This window comes from Ursus arctos, unplaced genomic scaffold (assembly GCF_023065955.2).
Source record: "Ursus arctos isolate Adak ecotype North America unplaced genomic scaffold, UrsArc2.0 scaffold_18, whole genome shotgun sequence".
In the NCBI taxonomy this organism is placed as follows: Eukaryota; Metazoa; Chordata; class Mammalia; order Carnivora; family Ursidae; genus Ursus; species Ursus arctos.
In genome coordinates this window covers 40,915,652-40,932,856 of record NW_026622852.1, presented here as the reverse complement: position 1 = coordinate 40,932,856, position 17,205 = coordinate 40,915,652, and the positions used below count along the sequence as shown (strand labels likewise).

At 43.2% G+C, this 17,205-nt stretch overlaps 2 protein-coding genes across 5 annotated transcripts in view; one reads left to right on the top strand and one right to left on the bottom strand.

Moving 5' to 3' along the window:
* Positions 1–110: 110 nt before the first annotated feature.
* CDC26 (cell division cycle 26) lies at positions 111–7,913 on the top strand. 4 transcript variants are annotated; one of them, XM_026513785.4, is made up of 4 exons: positions 111–171; positions 2,615–2,724; positions 3,182–3,303; positions 7,481–7,913. In XM_026513785.4, exons 3-4 carry the CDS (start codon positions 3,223–3,225, stop codon positions 7,655–7,657), a joined length of 258 nt encoding a protein of 85 aa, XP_026369570.1. In that variant the 5' UTR covers positions 111–171; positions 2,615–2,724; positions 3,182–3,222; the 3' UTR covers positions 7,658–7,913. The 4 variants fall into 4 exon arrangements, with proteins under 4 accessions (XP_026369570.1, XP_057169675.1, XP_026369571.1 ...); XM_057313692.1 differs by having other exon boundaries at positions 3,155–3,303; XM_026513786.4 differs by lacking the exon at positions 111–171 and adding an exon at positions 367–466.
* A 2,982-nt stretch (positions 7,914–10,895) lies between these two features.
* The window catches only part of SLC31A1 (solute carrier family 31 member 1), a 37,487-nt gene continuing 31,177 nt past the window's right edge, over positions 10,896–17,205 (bottom strand). Inside the window, exons 4-5 of the mRNA XM_026513783.4 lie at positions 15,462–15,630; positions 10,896–14,313 (exon numbers count right to left, since the gene is read on the bottom strand). Of these exons, the coding sequence (XP_026369568.2) occupies positions 14,112–14,313; positions 15,462–15,630 (371 nt within the window). The 3' untranslated portion in view covers positions 10,896–14,111. The remainder of the gene's footprint in view (positions 14,314–15,461; positions 15,631–17,205) is intronic.

Here is a 17,205-nt window from a genome sequence, read left to right as displayed (position 1 = left end):
TGGCGCGAAGAAGAGCGTGAACCGTGGAGCCTCTGAGAAAAGCACGCGGAAGACGAGGTTCTGCCGGAGAAAGTCTCAGTGCAGTCTGGGAAGTGTAGTCCAGTTCGCTTAGCAAAAGATTCGCGGTGGGCGCCGGGGTTCCGGGAGGAGGCTGGGCAGGCTCGAAAAGAGGTAGGTACGCCGAGTCGCGCGGCTCCGGGCTGAGCTCCGGAGCGAACGGAGGGCTTCCGAGGCCTGACGTCGCTCCCGGCCCTACGAGAGGCTTCAGTCGTCCTGGAGCCCAGGGCCATGTTGCCATGGAAACCCTCACTCTGGACCCGGGAGTGCCACTCTGGCGCTGCGGAGGGAGTGCTGTTCTCCTCCGCTGTCGGGAAGTTATCCCAGGGCCTTCCTCTGAGCTGGGTGAATTTTTGGTGGATCTGGTCAGTGGCGACAGATTAAGCTCGAAGAGCCCTCTAGCGCCAAGGTAAAATAAAGACCCGGAGGAGGAGCCACGGCCTACTTTTATTGTTTGTCTTCAGCCGGCTCTTTGTATCTGATTCAGAGTGAGAGGATGCCTGTGAAGGTGTCAGGTAAAGTGCACACCGGCAACTCAGCATGGGCCTGTGTTATGCTGGGAACTGGGGCATCGGAGATGAACAAGACGAGGGCTTTGCCCCCGTGTCGGGGGTGGAGATGCTTAAAATATTGGTGTTCCGTCGGGGGGGACAGAGTCCCCCCTAACCTCCCCAAGGACAATTACAATAGTAATAGCTATTATTTATCGGGCGTTTACTAAATGCCAAGTTATGTTCCAGGAACTTGGAACTGCCTTACTTCGTTCAGTCTATACAACAGAATACAGAATATGAGCAAACTAAGGGCTAGTGAAAGATGGAGCGAATTGTCCAAGATCAGTGGCGTGTGGGATTAGGATCTCTGTTCTCTGCACTTTCGCCCCTTGAGTGAGCCCTTTTGCCCTTTACTCTGTACTGCCTCCTAGTGGAGGCAATACAGTTTGCAGAAAAGTGAAGAAAATGTACCCCAGGGGTTTTTTCTTTTAAATATTTTCTCCTCCCTTACTCTCCCTTGGAACTTTGGCATCTTCTACCATTTGTTTACATTGGATTTAAGACAGTATCTGATTTATTTATTTAACTTTAGTGGGTTTTTTTTAAGATTTTAAGTAATTCTGCACCCAACGTTGGGCTCGAACTCACAACTCCGACATAAAGAGTCCTGTGCTCCACCGACTGAGCCAGCCAGGCGCCCCAAGATAGTATCTGAAATAACATAAAACAATATGAAATGTAGCATGCCAGTGTTCTGTGTTGAGAATATTGCCTGTTCTGTTCCAAGCTTCACGGAAGGATACATTTCTTCCTTTGTATACTTCACAGGCTCTAGCTACCTCCTAGATAGATGTAATAATAATTTAGACCTGTACGTGCTTTTTTAAAAAAAGATTTTATTTATTTAAAAGAGAGGGTGCGGGCCCCGTGTGGTGCACCAGTCGGGAGGGACAGAGAAGCAGACTCCCTGCTGAGCAGGGAGCCCCACGTGGTACTCTATCTCAAGACTCTGGGATCATGACCTGAGCCGAAGGCACACACCCAACCGACTGAGCCACATAGGCGCCCACTTTTTTTTTTTTTTTAAGTAGGCTCCGTGCCCAATGTAGGGCTTGAACTCCTGACCCTGAGATCAAGAGTCTGATGCACTATTGACTGAGCCAGCCTGGCACCCCTATAGCTGTACATACTTTAAAGGAACCTTCGTTTACATCATTCTCATGTAGTCCTCACCATGTGACCTACGTATAAGTTTTATAGGAGGCTGACATTTATTAACCGAACTGAATAGCTTCAACTTCATTTATAAAATAGAGGTAATTTTGGCCATCATCACAGGGTTTTTGTGTTCAAATAAAAATGTAAAGAATGGGAATAGAAAAGTGTAGCACAGTGCTCAAGAAAAGTTCATTTCACTTTATTTGGGTTTCTCAGTTTATTCAACAACACATGTACTGAGTGATTATTATAGATATACTCTGCTGGATGCTATGGAGTATACAAAGATGACGCCATTAACAGGTATTAAACTAACATGGGGAGGGGTGCCTGGGTGGCTCAGTCGTTAAGCGTCTGCCTTCGGCTCAGGGCGTGATCCTGGAATCCTGGGATCCAGCCCCGCATCAGGATCCTCCCCTGGGAGCCTGCTTCTTCCTCTCCACTACCCCTGCTTGTGTTCCCTCTCTCACTGGCTGTCTCTCTCTCTGTTGAATGAATAAATAAAATCTTAAAATAAATAAATAAATAAACTAACATGGGGAGTTTAATTGTCTTTAAAAAAATTGTTTTTTGTTAGCATAAGCATTACCTTGGGCTTTCAGCCTCAGGATTGTTCTTTAGACCCTCTTTGTATACTTGTTCTCTCTCCCTTACTCCCCTTTCTCTGCTTTCCCTTCACAAGTGAGCTAAGAGATCTCCTCCAGGAAGCCTTCCATGTCACTGTGTACCCCACACTTCACCCAGACTGGATTGGGTGCCTGTGTGATGCCAATGCATTGTCCTCCATTGGCGTCCTTATTAGAGTATGTTGCAATTTTCTGTTTACTTGTTTGTTTTCCCCACAGGCTGTGACTATGCCTTTTAACTCTGGAGTGGGAGCACAAGAAGTGTTTGTTTAATGAATGACCTATCCATTTAGGACCTATTTAGACCCCGAGGATAATCTCGTGAATTGGTGAGTTACAGGGAGTTTTCATGAGATTTAGTAAGCTGATTTTAGTATTCAGGAGTGATCACAAATCTGTCACAGTCCTCATGCAGAGTTGATCAAATTTATGTACTCTCCCAGTAATTATACTGAATTAAGATGTGGTATTTTAACTTTATTCTCTGAGCTAGAATGTTTCTTTGAATGTTACTGGGGTATAAGATTAAAGTGATTGTTGCCTAGAATTCTCTTTTAGAGGTAGCTTGCTCTTTTTTTCCCTTAAAGACTGTTTTTTGGGGAATTGCAGAGTTAATGGATCTCCATCATGTAATAATCATACGTCTAAAGACTTGGAAGTCTATGTGTGTACCCAAATGAGTGTTTTGTATCACCATTCCTTTAGCATGTGTGCTGGCAAATTGATCTTGTATTCATAGCTGAGATTTATCCCCTCCAGTCTTTCCTCCTCTGCTATTTCTAACAGCTGATAGTTCACTGGGTCTGGCCCTCACTGTTGATCTCAGTATGCTGCGGCGAAAACCAACCCGCCTGGAACTGAAGCTGGATGACATTGAGGAGTTTGAGAGCATTCGAAAGGACCTGGAGGTGAGTATACCTTTGGAATCCTTAGGGATATTTAAAACAATAACTTTCACTTTTGAACTCCAGACTCTTTTACCAGTAGCTCATTTGAAATCTCTATTTGTGGATGCTGGACAGGCACCTCAAACTTAATGTGTCAGTTTCCTGTGGCTTGCCGTAGCAAATTACCACAAACTTGGTGGTTTAAAACAACAGAAGTGTATTCCTTTACCATTCTGTAGGCCAGAAATCTGAAATCAGTATCACTGGTCCCAAATCGGGGTGTCAGCAGGACCATGCTCCCTGCAGAGGCTATAGAGGAGAATCTGTTCTTGACTCTGTGAGCTTCTGGTGGCCACTGGCATTCCTTGACTTGTGGCCAGATTGCTCCAGTCTCTATGTCTGCTTTCTGCTCTTGTGTCTGTGAAATCTCCCTTTGCCTCCTCTTACAAGGATACATGGGATGGCATTTAGGGCCCACCCACATAATCCAGGATAATGTCTCCATCTCAAGATCCTTATCCCATCTGCAAAGACCCTTTTCCATATAAGGCAATGTTTAGAGGTTCAGGGATTAGGACCTGAGAGCTTTGGGAGTCACTATTCAGTCTCCAGCACTTAACGTGTTAAAACAAAAGACCTCTTGATCTCTTCCTCAAGCCAGTTTCAGGTGTTCCTATGTCGTATCTCTGCAGCTGCTAGAGCCAGAAACCTCGGAGTGACTCTTGAGTTCTCCCTTTTCCTTACCCTTTGGATTCACCCCGTGCATTTGGGCAGTTACTACCTTGGTCCAAGTAACCATCACCTCTCTCTCTACAATCTCAGTTGTGTCCTCAGTGGTCTTCCTACTTCCATTTTTATCTTGTTAATCCATTCTACATCAGGTTTCTAGAATGATCTTTAAAAATTTTCAGATCATGTCAGTCCCCTGCTTAAAACTCAGTGGATTCCTGCCCTTAGAAAAAAATCTCAGTCCCTTATCATGGCCTACAAAATTGTGTGTTCTGGCTCCTCGGGTTTCAGCTCCTGCCATTCTTTGCCTTGGCCTCTGTACCCCAGGCACACTTTCTTTCATTTCCTTGAACATGCCAAGCTGTTTATCACTCATGGCCTTTGTACATGTCATGTTCCTCTTCCCCTGTCTTCACGTCTGTTTAAATGTCACTTCTTCAGTCCAAGAGGCTGCTTCTGAGCCTATTCAAATTAGGGGTATCATTCCTATCCATGATATCCCTCCTTAGGGTCTCTCAAAGCCCTTTATTTTTATTTTTGTTTTTTAAGTAACATCTACGCCCAAAGTAGGGCTTGAACTCACAACCCCAAGCTCAAGAGTCGCATGCTCGACCGGCTGAGCTAACCAGGTGCCTTAAAGCACTTGATCCTTTTATTTTACAGCATTTATTATAATTTACAATGAGTTGTTTGTTTATTTTAGCGTTTACATTAGAAACCTTGATTGTAGGATCATGTTTGTCTTCTTCACCATTAAGTTCCCAGTATCTGGGAAAGAGTTCATCCCTGCATCATGGAGGAGCTCAAATTTTTTTTTAAGATTTTCTATTTATTTATTTGAGAGTGAGACAGAGAGAGCACAAGTCGGGGGTGGGGCAGAGGGAGAGGAAGAGGGAGAATCAGACTCCCCATTGAGTGTGGAGCCCAACGTGGGGCTCGATCTCAGGACCCTGAGATCATGACCGGAGCTGAAGGCAGACGCTTAACCGACCAAGCCACCCAGGCGTCCCATCAGTATGTATTTTTAAGTGTAGCTTATCCCACAGTATTAAATGATGTCCATTAATAAGACTTAAATTCGTCAGTGGTCCTGAGAATAAAGTTCAGATTCCTTAGGATGGCATACAGGGCCCTTTGTGGCCTAGTCCTTGCTCATTTCTCCACTTTATCTTCCACTGTCAGGTTATCTTTAACTTTAATCTTAGTGCCTCTTGGACACTTGGGTGCCTTCCCCTGAAGTGTCCTTTCAGAATGATTTAAACTCCAGCTGTAACAAGTGTCATAAAGTATTGGCATATTGGACTTTGGTTCTGCCGAATCAGCTCACTGTTGAGTTAGTCTTTCTACTACAGGCAATTATCTAGTGGGTTTGACCTGTTCTAAAGCAGCTTAGGGAGGGATAGATGTGCCCTAAACTAAACTAAAATAAAACCAGTAGAAACTGGTGTTTCACTTGTTACCGAAATTAGTTTAATTATATTTTGATGACTCTGGATTCTGAAACAGTCAGCAGTTGTTCATTGTGGGAAGCCTTTTAAATGATTTCATGCCATTTGGACATTCTCAGTTTCTCATGGCTTATGAAATGACAGTATCCTTTGCCTTTTAACCTGTTTTCACTACACTATTTGTAATGTTACTTATTGGTAGTGTCAACTAACTAGAGAGTAACTCAGAAAGGTCATTTTATACACACATATGTACACATATATATATAAAGTAATACTTTCTTTGATTCGGTATGATACTGTGACATTGAGTTTAATGCTGAGTTCATTAGTAAGTGGTGGTGAATGGCGGCGATTCCAGCGGTCAGAATAGTCAAGCCATTCTTCTAAGGAACGCTAGATAAAACATTTGTTCACTCTCTCAGAGAACATTATTATCTAATATCATCTTTATAGTCAGGTAGTAGTAGTATGGGATACATGTTAATCTCTGTTTTTGAAAATGATCAAACTGAGGGGCGCCTGGCTGGCTCAGTTGGTGGATTATGCAACTCTTGATCTTGGGGTTATGAGGTCAAGCCCCACATTGGGTGTAGAGATTACTTAAAAATAAAATCTTAAAAAAAAAATGATCAAACTGAGGTATTGACTTGGTGAATTCTGCAGTCATTTGTGACTTAAGAGCCAAACCTTTTTTTTTTTTTTTAAGATTTAATTAATTAATTTATTTGAGAGAGAGAGAGTGTATGAGCAGGGGGAGGAGCAGAGGGAGGGAGAAAGAATCTCAAGCAGACTCTTCACTGAGTGCAGAGCCCCACACAGGGCCCGATCTCACAACCCTGAGATCATGACCTGAGCTGAAATCAAGAGGTGGACACTCAACTGACTGAACCACCCAGGCGTCCCAAAGAGCCAAACCTTGTACCTAAAAACAAAACAAAACGTCACTATTCAGGCCTTTTGATAAGAGCACAAAACCTTGTATTCCTTCCTGTGTTACATTTAATCTCACACGGTGTCAGTGAAGCTGTTAATTTCTGGTGGTTATTGCTTTACCAGTCATTTAATTTTCTCTCTCTGTTCTTCTGAATGATACATTTACTGAAACACCCTTCTCTGGGCCCCTGTCTGGTGCAGTCGGTAGAGTATACAACTCTTTTTTTTTTTTTTTAAAGATTTTATTTATTTATTTGACAGAGAGAGAGACAGCCAGAGAGACAGGGAACACAAGCAGGGGGAGTGGGAGAGGAAGAAGCAGGCTCCCTGCTTCTTTGGAGGAGCCTGATGTGGGGCTCGATCCCATAACGCCAGGATCACGCCCTGAGCCGAAGGCAGACACCTAACAACTGAGCCACCCAGGGGCTCCAAGCATGCAACTCTTGATCTTGGGGTTGTAAGTTCAAGCCCCTTGTTGGGTATAGAGATTACTTAAAAATAAAATCTTAAAAAAAAAAAAAAAAAAAAGAAAGAAAGAAACTCCCTTGTCTGCCAACTTATTTATCTTTTTTTTTCCCTAGTTTTATTGAGAAATAACTGACATACACCACAGTGTAAATTTAAGGCATAGAGCATGATGGTGTAATTTACATATATTGTGAAATCATGACCACAGTAGATTCAGCTAACATCCATCTTCTCATACGTTATTTATCTTTCTAATGGCAGCTTCCTGCTCTGAAGCTCTGCCATGACACACTCAACTCCTTACCTTATCTTTGTGTCTCTTTGGCAGTGCGGACTTTCCTCTGTCATAGCCGTGGTCACCCTATATTGTCATTGTCTATTTACCTATTTCCCTGTTAGACTGTGACATCCTGGAGGGTAGGGGTTATATCTTTTCTCACTATGTTCCTGTATTCCCGCTTGTACCCGTGTTATCCATTTAAACCTGGGATTTCGGCTTATCGTTCTGTAGACCCTAACCCTAGCCTTTACCCTATGCCTGGTGCATCGTAGGTGCCAAATAAATGTTTGCTAATGGAAAGAATGTTGCCCTAATCCTAAGACTTCTATACTTTCAGACCCGTAAGAAACAAAAGGAAGAAGTGGATGTCGTAGGAATCAGTGATGGAGAAGGTGCCATTGGGCTCAGCAGTGACCCCAAGAGCCGGGAACAAATGATTAATGATCGAATTGGTTATAAACCTCAACCCAAGCCCAATAATCGTTCATCTCAGTTTGGAAGTTTCGAATTTTAGAGGTGGATTATCTTGCATGCCAGAGCCCTGGAAGGGAGTAAAATGATGGCAGAAGTACAAACGAGATTTAGAGAATTGAGTGCTTGCAGTCAAGCAGAATGCTTTTACCTCCTGCAGAGAAATACTTCTGCATGGGATTACTGATGCTTAACTTTTGCTCTAAGTGGAAATCCAAACTCTAGTTTGTCTCTGGAAAAGTTGACTCTATAAAACTTGTCTGATTTTTGTTTTTAAAAATAAATATATTTTTGGAAAAGTGTGCAACACCCTTAATGAAGCATGATCATGGCACCATTACTGTTACAATTACTTTGAAAGGTAATTGCTCCAAGAGGTGACCTCATTCCTCCCACCTTGATTGAGAGACCTGAAGCACACCACTTGCAGCTGATCCCTGTCACTGACTTGCTTTCGGCGCCTCTATTCAGCAAGTATTTTTGGAGTGCCTGTTATGCACCAGATACTGTGCTAGGCACTTAGTAACATCAGTGAACAAAATCAAAGATCCCTGCCCTTGTGATTAGATTCTAGTGATTTTGTGTAAATACGATCAAGCTGTGGGTTTCCAGACTTTGTTTACAGAATGACTCTGTAGCTCGTCCGAGTGTAATTTCGGGGGGGGGGGGGCAGACAGTGGAGGGAAGCACAATAGTAGGAACGCTTCTAACAGAATTACCATCATTCGATTTTCTTTCCTTTTCCAACTTGCCCTAAGAATTTTTCCCACTTAGGAGCCAGTCGAGAGGGTGATTTAGAATCATGTCCGGGGCGCCTGGCTGGCTCAGTTGGAGGAGCATGCAACTCGTGATCTCAGGGTCATGAGTTTGAGGCCCACTTTGGGTGTAGAGATTGCTAAAAAAAAAATAAATAAAGTTTAAAAAAATCATGTCCTGTTGTTTTTACCATTTAATTCAACTGCAGGTAACTGCCAAGGAGCCTCTGGAATCATCAGTTCTAAAGAGACTCCTTAGCAAGACTTTCCACAATCTTTCTAGGGGTAGTTGAAGGCTGGGTATTAAGAAGGGCACCTGGATGTCTCCGTCGGTTAAGGGTCTGACTTCGGCTCAGGTCATGATCTCAGGATCCTGGGGAGTCTGCTTCTCCTTCTCCCTCTGCCCCTATTCCTTCTCGTGTGCTCTCTTTCTCACTCTCTCTCGAAGATGGACAAAATCTTAAAAAAATAATAAATAAATAAAAAGAACGTGGGAGAGGCTGGGAAAGGAGGATATATAGTTTCTCTTCTTCCTCCAACCATTCTTACAAAACCATTTCTTCTCCCAGTTTGATCTAGGACCTTCAATTCTGTTATTTCACGGTCTTAAAGACACAGCAAGTCAAACTGAGTTACATCACCTTGAAGCCTGCAAAGGCCAATACAGAAGGAAGGACAAAAAATGGGAGAAACAAGCCTTTGCCTTAAGCTCTGTCACAGGCTTCCCTGCACAAATAGGCACAGAAGCATGAACACACTGTGCCTCCTAAATTTCTGCTTCCCTCCTGATTAGCCAACACTCAGAGGGCTCTGTATGGAGGCACTTCACTATCCTGAGTACTTTCTGCAGGTTATCTCAATCTTTCACTCCTAGGAGGAGAGTACTAGATCCTAATTTTATAAAAGATGAAACATGCTCAGCTATTACGGGGTAGAGCTGAGATTTGAACCCAGGCATACTGATCTCTGAACCCAAATTTCCGAACTTTATTGCTACACTGCTTTCCCAGTCTCCCCTTGCTGGGTCTAGAAGGTGGGGTTCTCGGGTGGAGGGAGAGGATGCTGTGTCAGTTCTCAGGAGATTTTATCTATCTTATGCTACTTTATCTATAAAAAGAGACATTTACCAGATTAGATAAGGGTTTATCTTTTGCCCTTATCTATTACCTGTTGCGGCTATAAATCCTTTTAGACACAACTGAAATTACATGCATCTGTTCTCTTATTCCTTAGGTCTTAGGGTTCATTCCTAGAAGATTGAAGAGATACTAAACTCATCCAGAGGAGCTTACCTTTAATTTCCTGAAAGCTGGAGTAAAAATAATCAAAAAGTTACTATGGTTTGGTTGCCTATTAAGTGCTACGTGCTTTATATATATTGCTCCTAAGTTGAAAATGGTACTCTTATTGCCTTTTTATGAATGAGAACACTAAAGTTTAGGGATTAAAATCACTTGCCTGAGGTTACACTTCTGGTAAGTGGTGGAGCCATGATTCAAACCCAGGTATGCTGGACTCCAAAGTCCCCGCTCATCATACTACACTATGGAGACTAGGAATGGTGCTGGATGGTAAGATGCCTTCTGGGGGCCAGTAGGAGGGGCAAATAACATCAGCATTCTGGCATTACTGAAGGGACAGACAGGGCCAATGCTCGTCTCAAGGCTTGGCAGTGAAGATCCCTAGAGGCCCAACTTAGGGCCTCTTGCCTGACAGCATAAACACAGAAGGGCTTATGCTATGACGGCTTAGCTTATAAATTCAGGAATCCTTGGTATACGGAGCTATTTGCAGCTTCATCAAGACCCTGACTCCTGTGCGAAAGGTCGTGTACATCTTCTGACAGTACTGGCTTATTTTTTTTTTAAATTTTGTCTTGTTGTTGTTGTTGTTAAGATTTTATTTATTTGACAGAGAGAGAACGAACAAGCAGGGGAGCAGCAGAGGGAAAGGGAGAAGCAGGCTCTCTGCTGAGCAGGGAGCCCGATGCAGGGCTCAATTCCAGGACCCTGAGATCATGACCTGAGCTGAAGGCAGACCCTTAACTGACTGAGCCACCCAGGTGCCCCGGGCCTAGCTTATCGTTTTTTTAAATTTTTATTTATTTTTGGTGCAAAAAGGTGGTTTTAGTAAAGCACAGGGACAGGACCTGTGGGCAGAAAGAGCTGCTGCTTATTTTATTTTTATATTTTTAAAAGATTTATTTGAAAGAGAAAGAGTGAGCAGGGGGAGGGGCAGAGGGAGAGAGAGAATCTTCAAGTAGACTCCCCGATGAGCAAGGAGCCCCACACCGGGCTTGATCCATGACCTCTGAGATCATGACCTGAGCTGAAACCAAAAATCGGACGCTCAACTGACTGAGCCACCCAGGTGCCCCAAGCTTGTCATTTTACATAGAATAAGAGGAGAGTGAGATGAAAACATAAAGGGATCTTGCCACTTAAAAGACTGACATCTTAAAACTGATGGTAATGGCCAATGGAGAGACCACTTATTCTGCTATCACTCTGGATAGAAAGACATGCATAGAATCACAAAATCAAAATATTTATTTTGTTCTTTTACATATGACACTGTTAAAACATTCCTACTACAGCAATACTGCTCTCCAGGAGCTTACAATCTAAAACGGTCAACATTAATTGTAGACTCAGTGATTAAGGCATTATATCAAATGCAGACTTTGTATCTTTAGATGTATCTTCTGAAAGAAGCAGCTGGAGAGAGCAGGATCAAAATGAAATGACATGAACGCGTAACCCCTGGCCCCTCCACTTCCAGCTCCTTATAAGAAACCCCTTGTGGCTAGAGCCCAAGCCCAGAGCCTCACAGTCTGAAACAGAATTCCAGACAGTCCTACCATAGAAGTAGTGAAGAAACCTTAATTTCTGATTCCCTTGTGGACACAGAGGATTCCTTGTTTGTGGGCAATGAGGGGCTTAGTGTTCCTCCAACATAGACTGGAGACAGCACCTAAGATTCTGTAACTCTGGGGATGGTACCAGTAAGTAGCCCTTTACCCAGCCTTCTAGCAATTCCAACAGGACAATTTCTCCTCAAAGCGTGCATCCGGTCTCTACTAAGTTTTACAACTTCTGGTTGGTATCTTACAACTTCTGGTTGGCATCTCTCTCCACTGCCTCAGGAGTGCGAGGGAGATTTCATGAACTAGATATGTGGGATTAAAGACTAAAAGAAAGGGAAAGGAAAGCAGAATAAGGGGCCAAAGAAACGGGGATACAGAGTACCAAGAGATGTGAACAGAGAAGGAGGAAAAGAGAAATCTGGATCCAAAAGAGCAAAGAAGTCAGACAGTAAATTCCAAATCAACAGGGATACGGAAATGAAAGTCAACGAGATCATCGTCACAATCCACGAGCTCAAGAAAGATGGAATTTAAGCTTTAAATTTTTTCTCCTTCACTAGCTTCTTCCTTTGGCAACCTAATCTAAGAACTGCTGGAATTCAGGTTTTTCATGAGACTATCTTGAATACCCGAAGACTTTCCCAGACTGATGCTTCTCCATTGGGTTTCAAATTCACAGCACTTTGTCTTAACTGGCCTTGGTTTTTCTGACCTTCCTGATAAGGTCCCATTTCTGAAAGGGTATTCTATAGCAGCTCATGCCAAGATTTCTAGAGAGCACCAGGGTCACTATTACATTGAGTCTTATTTTATTTCTCATGGTTTTATTATTCCTTGGCTTCTGAGATAATAATTGGCTCTTTACACCTTCACGTTAGACTCTGTCATTACCTGTCATTCACTCCGCTCAGGCGAAATATCAGTACTACAAGGGGCTGGAATGAGAGAAAAACACAAAACTCTAAATGTTGGTTCTTAGATTTAACCCTTGATCCAGTAAGCTCGTAACCTTCTCTTGGTTTAAAGCCACGGAAGTACACATTCCTTGCTCTCCAATATTTAACTGGCACCCACAGAGAAAGTACAAACTTCAAAACCACAACAGAGGCCAGCAGAATAGTTGTGTGTTGTCTCTGCCCTGAGGCACGATTGGAGTCTAGCACCAAGGAGGGCAGGATTTAACAGACGAGCACAGGAAGAGTCCCTTCACACAGGTAGTCTGGACTGGGGACCAGACTACAGTGTAAACTAACAACTGAACAGAATAAAAATCCAATAGGATTCTTCATTGAGAAAAAGAAGTTTTGGCCACATGTGATCTATCAAAACCTCCAAGAGTAACAAAGACAGTCACGTAGAGGACGAGGATCTGCTTGGTGTGGACACGGATGCTGGGGGCTGAGGAAAATCTGGTCATTGGCAGACCATACCCTAACCTCTCCAAAGAGAGGGCCGGGCTTTTGCCCTTTTGACCCATGACTGGCTGATATTACACTGCAGATCAAAGGTCTTCCTCAGTCTTCGAACTACTTCGAAGAAACCACAGATCTTTAAAAATAAAGACTAGTGATTTCATACATACTGATAAAAGCTACATTGGCTACAGCCCTGGGGCCCACGTAGTACACACAGCCGGAGCTGAATACATGTTTGTGGAATGATTTAAGTATTGACCAGCAGCATTCAGTACACGAGTTAAGCTCAGACATACCACCTACCAATCGTCAATTCAAGTTCCTGGGCCCAATACTAGGTAGCTCACCCCACCAGGTGACACTTCCTTAGTTTAAAGCAGAGATTCTCAAAGTGTGATCCCCTGACCGTCAGCAGGAACATCACCTGGGAACTTGTTAAAAATGCCAATTTTGGGGCTCCGGGTTGAGGCCCAGAAACTAGTGTTGTGTTTTTTCCTGCAATTGTGACTATTTCATGTTCTTCCAGAAACTAGTGTTTTAACACTTGTTTTAACAAGCCGTCCATGTGACTCTAATGCAGGCTAAAGTTTGAAAAACACTGGTTTAGAGGCCAAGACGTGAAAACAGTAACAAAAGGAAATGATTCACACTCTTTTGCTTCATTCAGCTGTGACGATCCAAGGTACCAAAAGTAAAATCTCAATGGTTTTGTTGTTTAAATATCTATTTCTATTTTCTCAAATTGATTGTCATCTTTTCTTTTTTTGATTGACAAGTTCATTTGGGTCAAAAATGTTAAGGAGGAACACAAGTTGATGAGTCAGCTACCCAAGAAGGCACACTTCTGCAAGCTCCAGGCCCGTATTTAGTCTCAAACCACCCTTCTGCAAACTACCAAGATTTCGGTACCACACATCACACCGAAAGGCACGATGTACTTCATACTCCTTGCATCTGAAGACTGGAACTCACTTTTCCATGTGAAGTTTGGGTTTTGGGTTCAGCTGGGCAAGAATTTCCCTCAGCTACCATCAATCCTAACTGAAGTCAATCTCTCTCCAACACCGGCCCAGAAAAACCCCCACCAAATTCACATACTGTCTGTTAACCAAATAAAAACAGAAGACTAAAAAAGGAAGTAGGTGATCAAGTCATTGAACAGAGAGCTACCAGGCTTGGACAAGAACATATAATTTGGATCTAGGATGATGGGGGAGGGAGGACATCTCCTGAGGGAATCTCAGCTCATTAGAAAAAAACAGGGAGGTTATCACCTTAGCTCAGAGACTGTAGGCTAAACCTCTGTTGAGCAGGGCTATGTGTGTGTGTGTGTGTGTGTGTGTGTGTGTGTGTGTGTGTGTAGATAAGGAGCAAGAAGGGAAGACTGGAGTAGGAATCATGTCTTTCAGTCTTGAACTGCTTCCCACTGCAATCGATAAGGCCGCACCATGGAGTTTAACGTTAATGGCAATGCTCGGTGATGTCCACGACCACTGCCTTCTTCCAGCTGAAGAGGAAGTATCCCGTGCCGGCCCCGGCTGCCACCGCAATGCAGAGGTACCCGTTGTAGGTCATGAAGATGAGCATGAGGAAGTAGCTGATGACCACTTGGACGATATGCAGCACTGTTTGCAGGAGGTGAGGGAAGCTCAGCATCTGTTGCCTGGAGAGTAAACAGGGACACAACCATCAGGGACCCTTAGGAGTGTTCGGGTAGCTCCGCCGATCAGGAGAAAGGGAGCAAGTGTGGTCAGGAGCTCAGCTTGAACTGGACTCCTTCACAGCCATCCCGGCAACTCGTGGCTACACGAGTGTATGTATGTTGTTTCCAGTCCCTGGAAATGACACATGATAGGGCTGCCTGGATAATAACCATTGGCCAGATACGGTTGTATGTCTCTCCTACCCTCTTTGGGAGGAGAGAAGAGGAAGGAGGACTAATCCCCTAACTTTCCTCTACCTTAGCTCCTAAAAGGAAAGTCCTAATCCCTCCCCTACTTTTTTGAGCATGTTCAGGCCTTCCGCCTTGGCAACGTTCACATTCTAAAGAATGGAAATAGAACTGAGGGTTGGGTGGTAGTGTACAGAGTACTTCACCAGGGGTCAGGAGGCCTGGCTACCCCTCTGTCACTCACTAGTTCTGTCACCTTAGGTAAGTCACAACATGTTTGGGCTTCAATAAACTCATCAGTTACAATGGCATAAATAACACCCTGGTTACTTGAAAGCAGCACATTGGTCTATAGGATTCCTTGAACTCCAAGTTAGTTGAAGACCTACATTTCTATTAAAACTCAAAAATCTCAAAAAGCATTCGCCAATCTGTGGGAAAACCAGTAGTCATCCAAATACTTGCATTGACAGAATACAGACATCTGTATATCTTACCCAGTAAACAAAATGAAAATAGAGCTGGGTGGATGCAATTTTATATAGAAAAGACTCAATTAGATTCTGCCATTCTTCTATATCCTGACCTAAATGTCTTTTAATTTGCATCTTATTATTTTGGTAAATATTTTTTTTCCCTTTTTCAATTTGGGCATATATTTTAAAATACAGATTCCTTACCTTCTTCCACAGTGACCAAGGCTTACAATTCAGAACAATGTTCATGCTCAGAAGGGTCCCTATCATTCCTCCTTTGGCCTGCTCCTGATTCACAACCCAAGCCTCCAGAGTCAGGTTTCATCAAGACCATACAGAATCACTACTAACTCAAGAAGAGGGCTGTTGCCAATAAAATAACTGTTTTGTTGCTTAACTCATCCAGCCCTCCAGCACTTCTGTCTGGATCTGTTGTCTTCTTACCCAACAGTTTTGTGTGTCTCCATGAGGATGGTTCCATTTGGGCCTGGGACGGGCATGGAATTGTAGCGGATGCTGACTTGTGACTTGCGCAGCAGGCTCTCTCGGGCTATCTTGAGTCCTTCATAGAACATTGCCAGTAAAAACACTGCCACGAACGCTCCGGCCATTTCTAAGTAGGGAAGGAAAAGATGGTGGTACGGTCACACACGTAAAATCACTAGCTCGAGAGACAACACAGAAGAGGGCTACCCTCAATTTCTGAATACGTTATATTGCTACCTCTCGACGTGCACAGGCAGGCAGGCAGACGGAAGAGAGGAGTGAAGATGGTGTTAGTGAAAACCATTGTCTCCACTGGAGAACATACTCATTTTCTGATTATGACACAAAAAATCATCTGAACAACAATCACCTTCAGGCCTGGCTACCTCGTGTCATAAATTCGCTTGTGACGACACAATGTAGAATACGCAAAAGGGGACTAAAACAACATTTAAAGTGTTGACGATTTCCTTGAGCAAAGGGTAAAAAAAAAGAGATAAATCAAGAAACACTCTTAATTATAGAGAACGCATGGATGGTTACCAGAGGGGAGGGCAGTGGGGAAGATGGGTGAAATAGGTGATGGGGATTAAGGAGGGCACATTACCACTGGGTAATGTATGGAAGTGTTAAATCACTATACTGAACACCTGAAACTAATACAACACTGTACGTTAACTAGAATTAAAATAAAAACTTAAAAAAAATAAAGTGCTATTTCTTGAACAGACATTTCAGTTCTATTTTTTTTTAATATTTATTTATTTTCATTTGAGGGAGATAAAGAGCACGAGTAGGAGTGGGGAGTGGCAAGGGGAAAGGAGAGAGAATTCTCAAGCTGACTCCCTGCTGAGCGCCGAGCCCAACGCGGCACTCAATCCTAGGACCCTGAGATCACAACCTGAGCCAAAATCAAGAGTTGGACACTTAACCGACTGTACCATCCAGGTGCCCCCAGACATTTCAGTTCTAAGTCTTTCATAATGTGAAATGTTCGTTATGATACGAATATACTCAAACTGCTGATTTAACATACTACCTGAACTAAATGCTCCCCTCTTTCCCCAAATTGATTTTGTGGCTCCAAAGAGATACCTGATACTTACAGCAGTCAATTGAGCTTGTGCAATTTGAATTTAAGGCATGCCCACTCAACATAACAGACACACAAAACGTGTATTAGTTACCCCAAAAGTAGGACTGACACTAAGATGAGCCATGCCAAGAATCAGGAATGACGGAGACCAGTTTGGTTTGCTAGAAAGAGCACTGGAGTAGGCAGGTCTAGAGAGTCTGGGTCCCTGTCCAATCTTTGACACACTAAAACTGTGTGATGTAGGGCTAATCATTTCAGTATCTGAGCCTTAATTTATCTGTAAAATGGAAGGATCGTACTGGATCAAGAGTTTTCCACCAAGGGTTATTTTGTGGTCTGTTTACACAAGATGTGTCTTACATCATTTTAACTTGACTATAGTCTTATGTCTAGGATCAATAACTTACCAAATAAGGAAGCACTCTGGAAAAGGATGAAAGGAAATGGATCGCAAAAGACTCCTATCTGGTATCTAAATTATTTTTCAGAAACTCTAAAACACACGCATGTTATTATTATTATTTTTTAAGTAGGCTCCACACCCACCATGGAGCCCAATGCAGGGCTTGAACTCATGACCTTGAGATCAAGACCCAAGCTGAGATC

Excerpts from the sequence above, each read along its gene's own strand:
- CDC26 (XM_026513785.4), top strand. The coding sequence starts at position 3,223 with ATGCTGCGGCGAAAACCAACCCGCCTGGAACTGAAGCTGGATGACATT. Across the intron at positions 3,304-7,480 it reads GCATTCGAAAGGACCTGGAG|ACCCGTAAGAAACAAAAGGA; the intron begins GTGAGTATACCT and ends CTATACTTTCAG.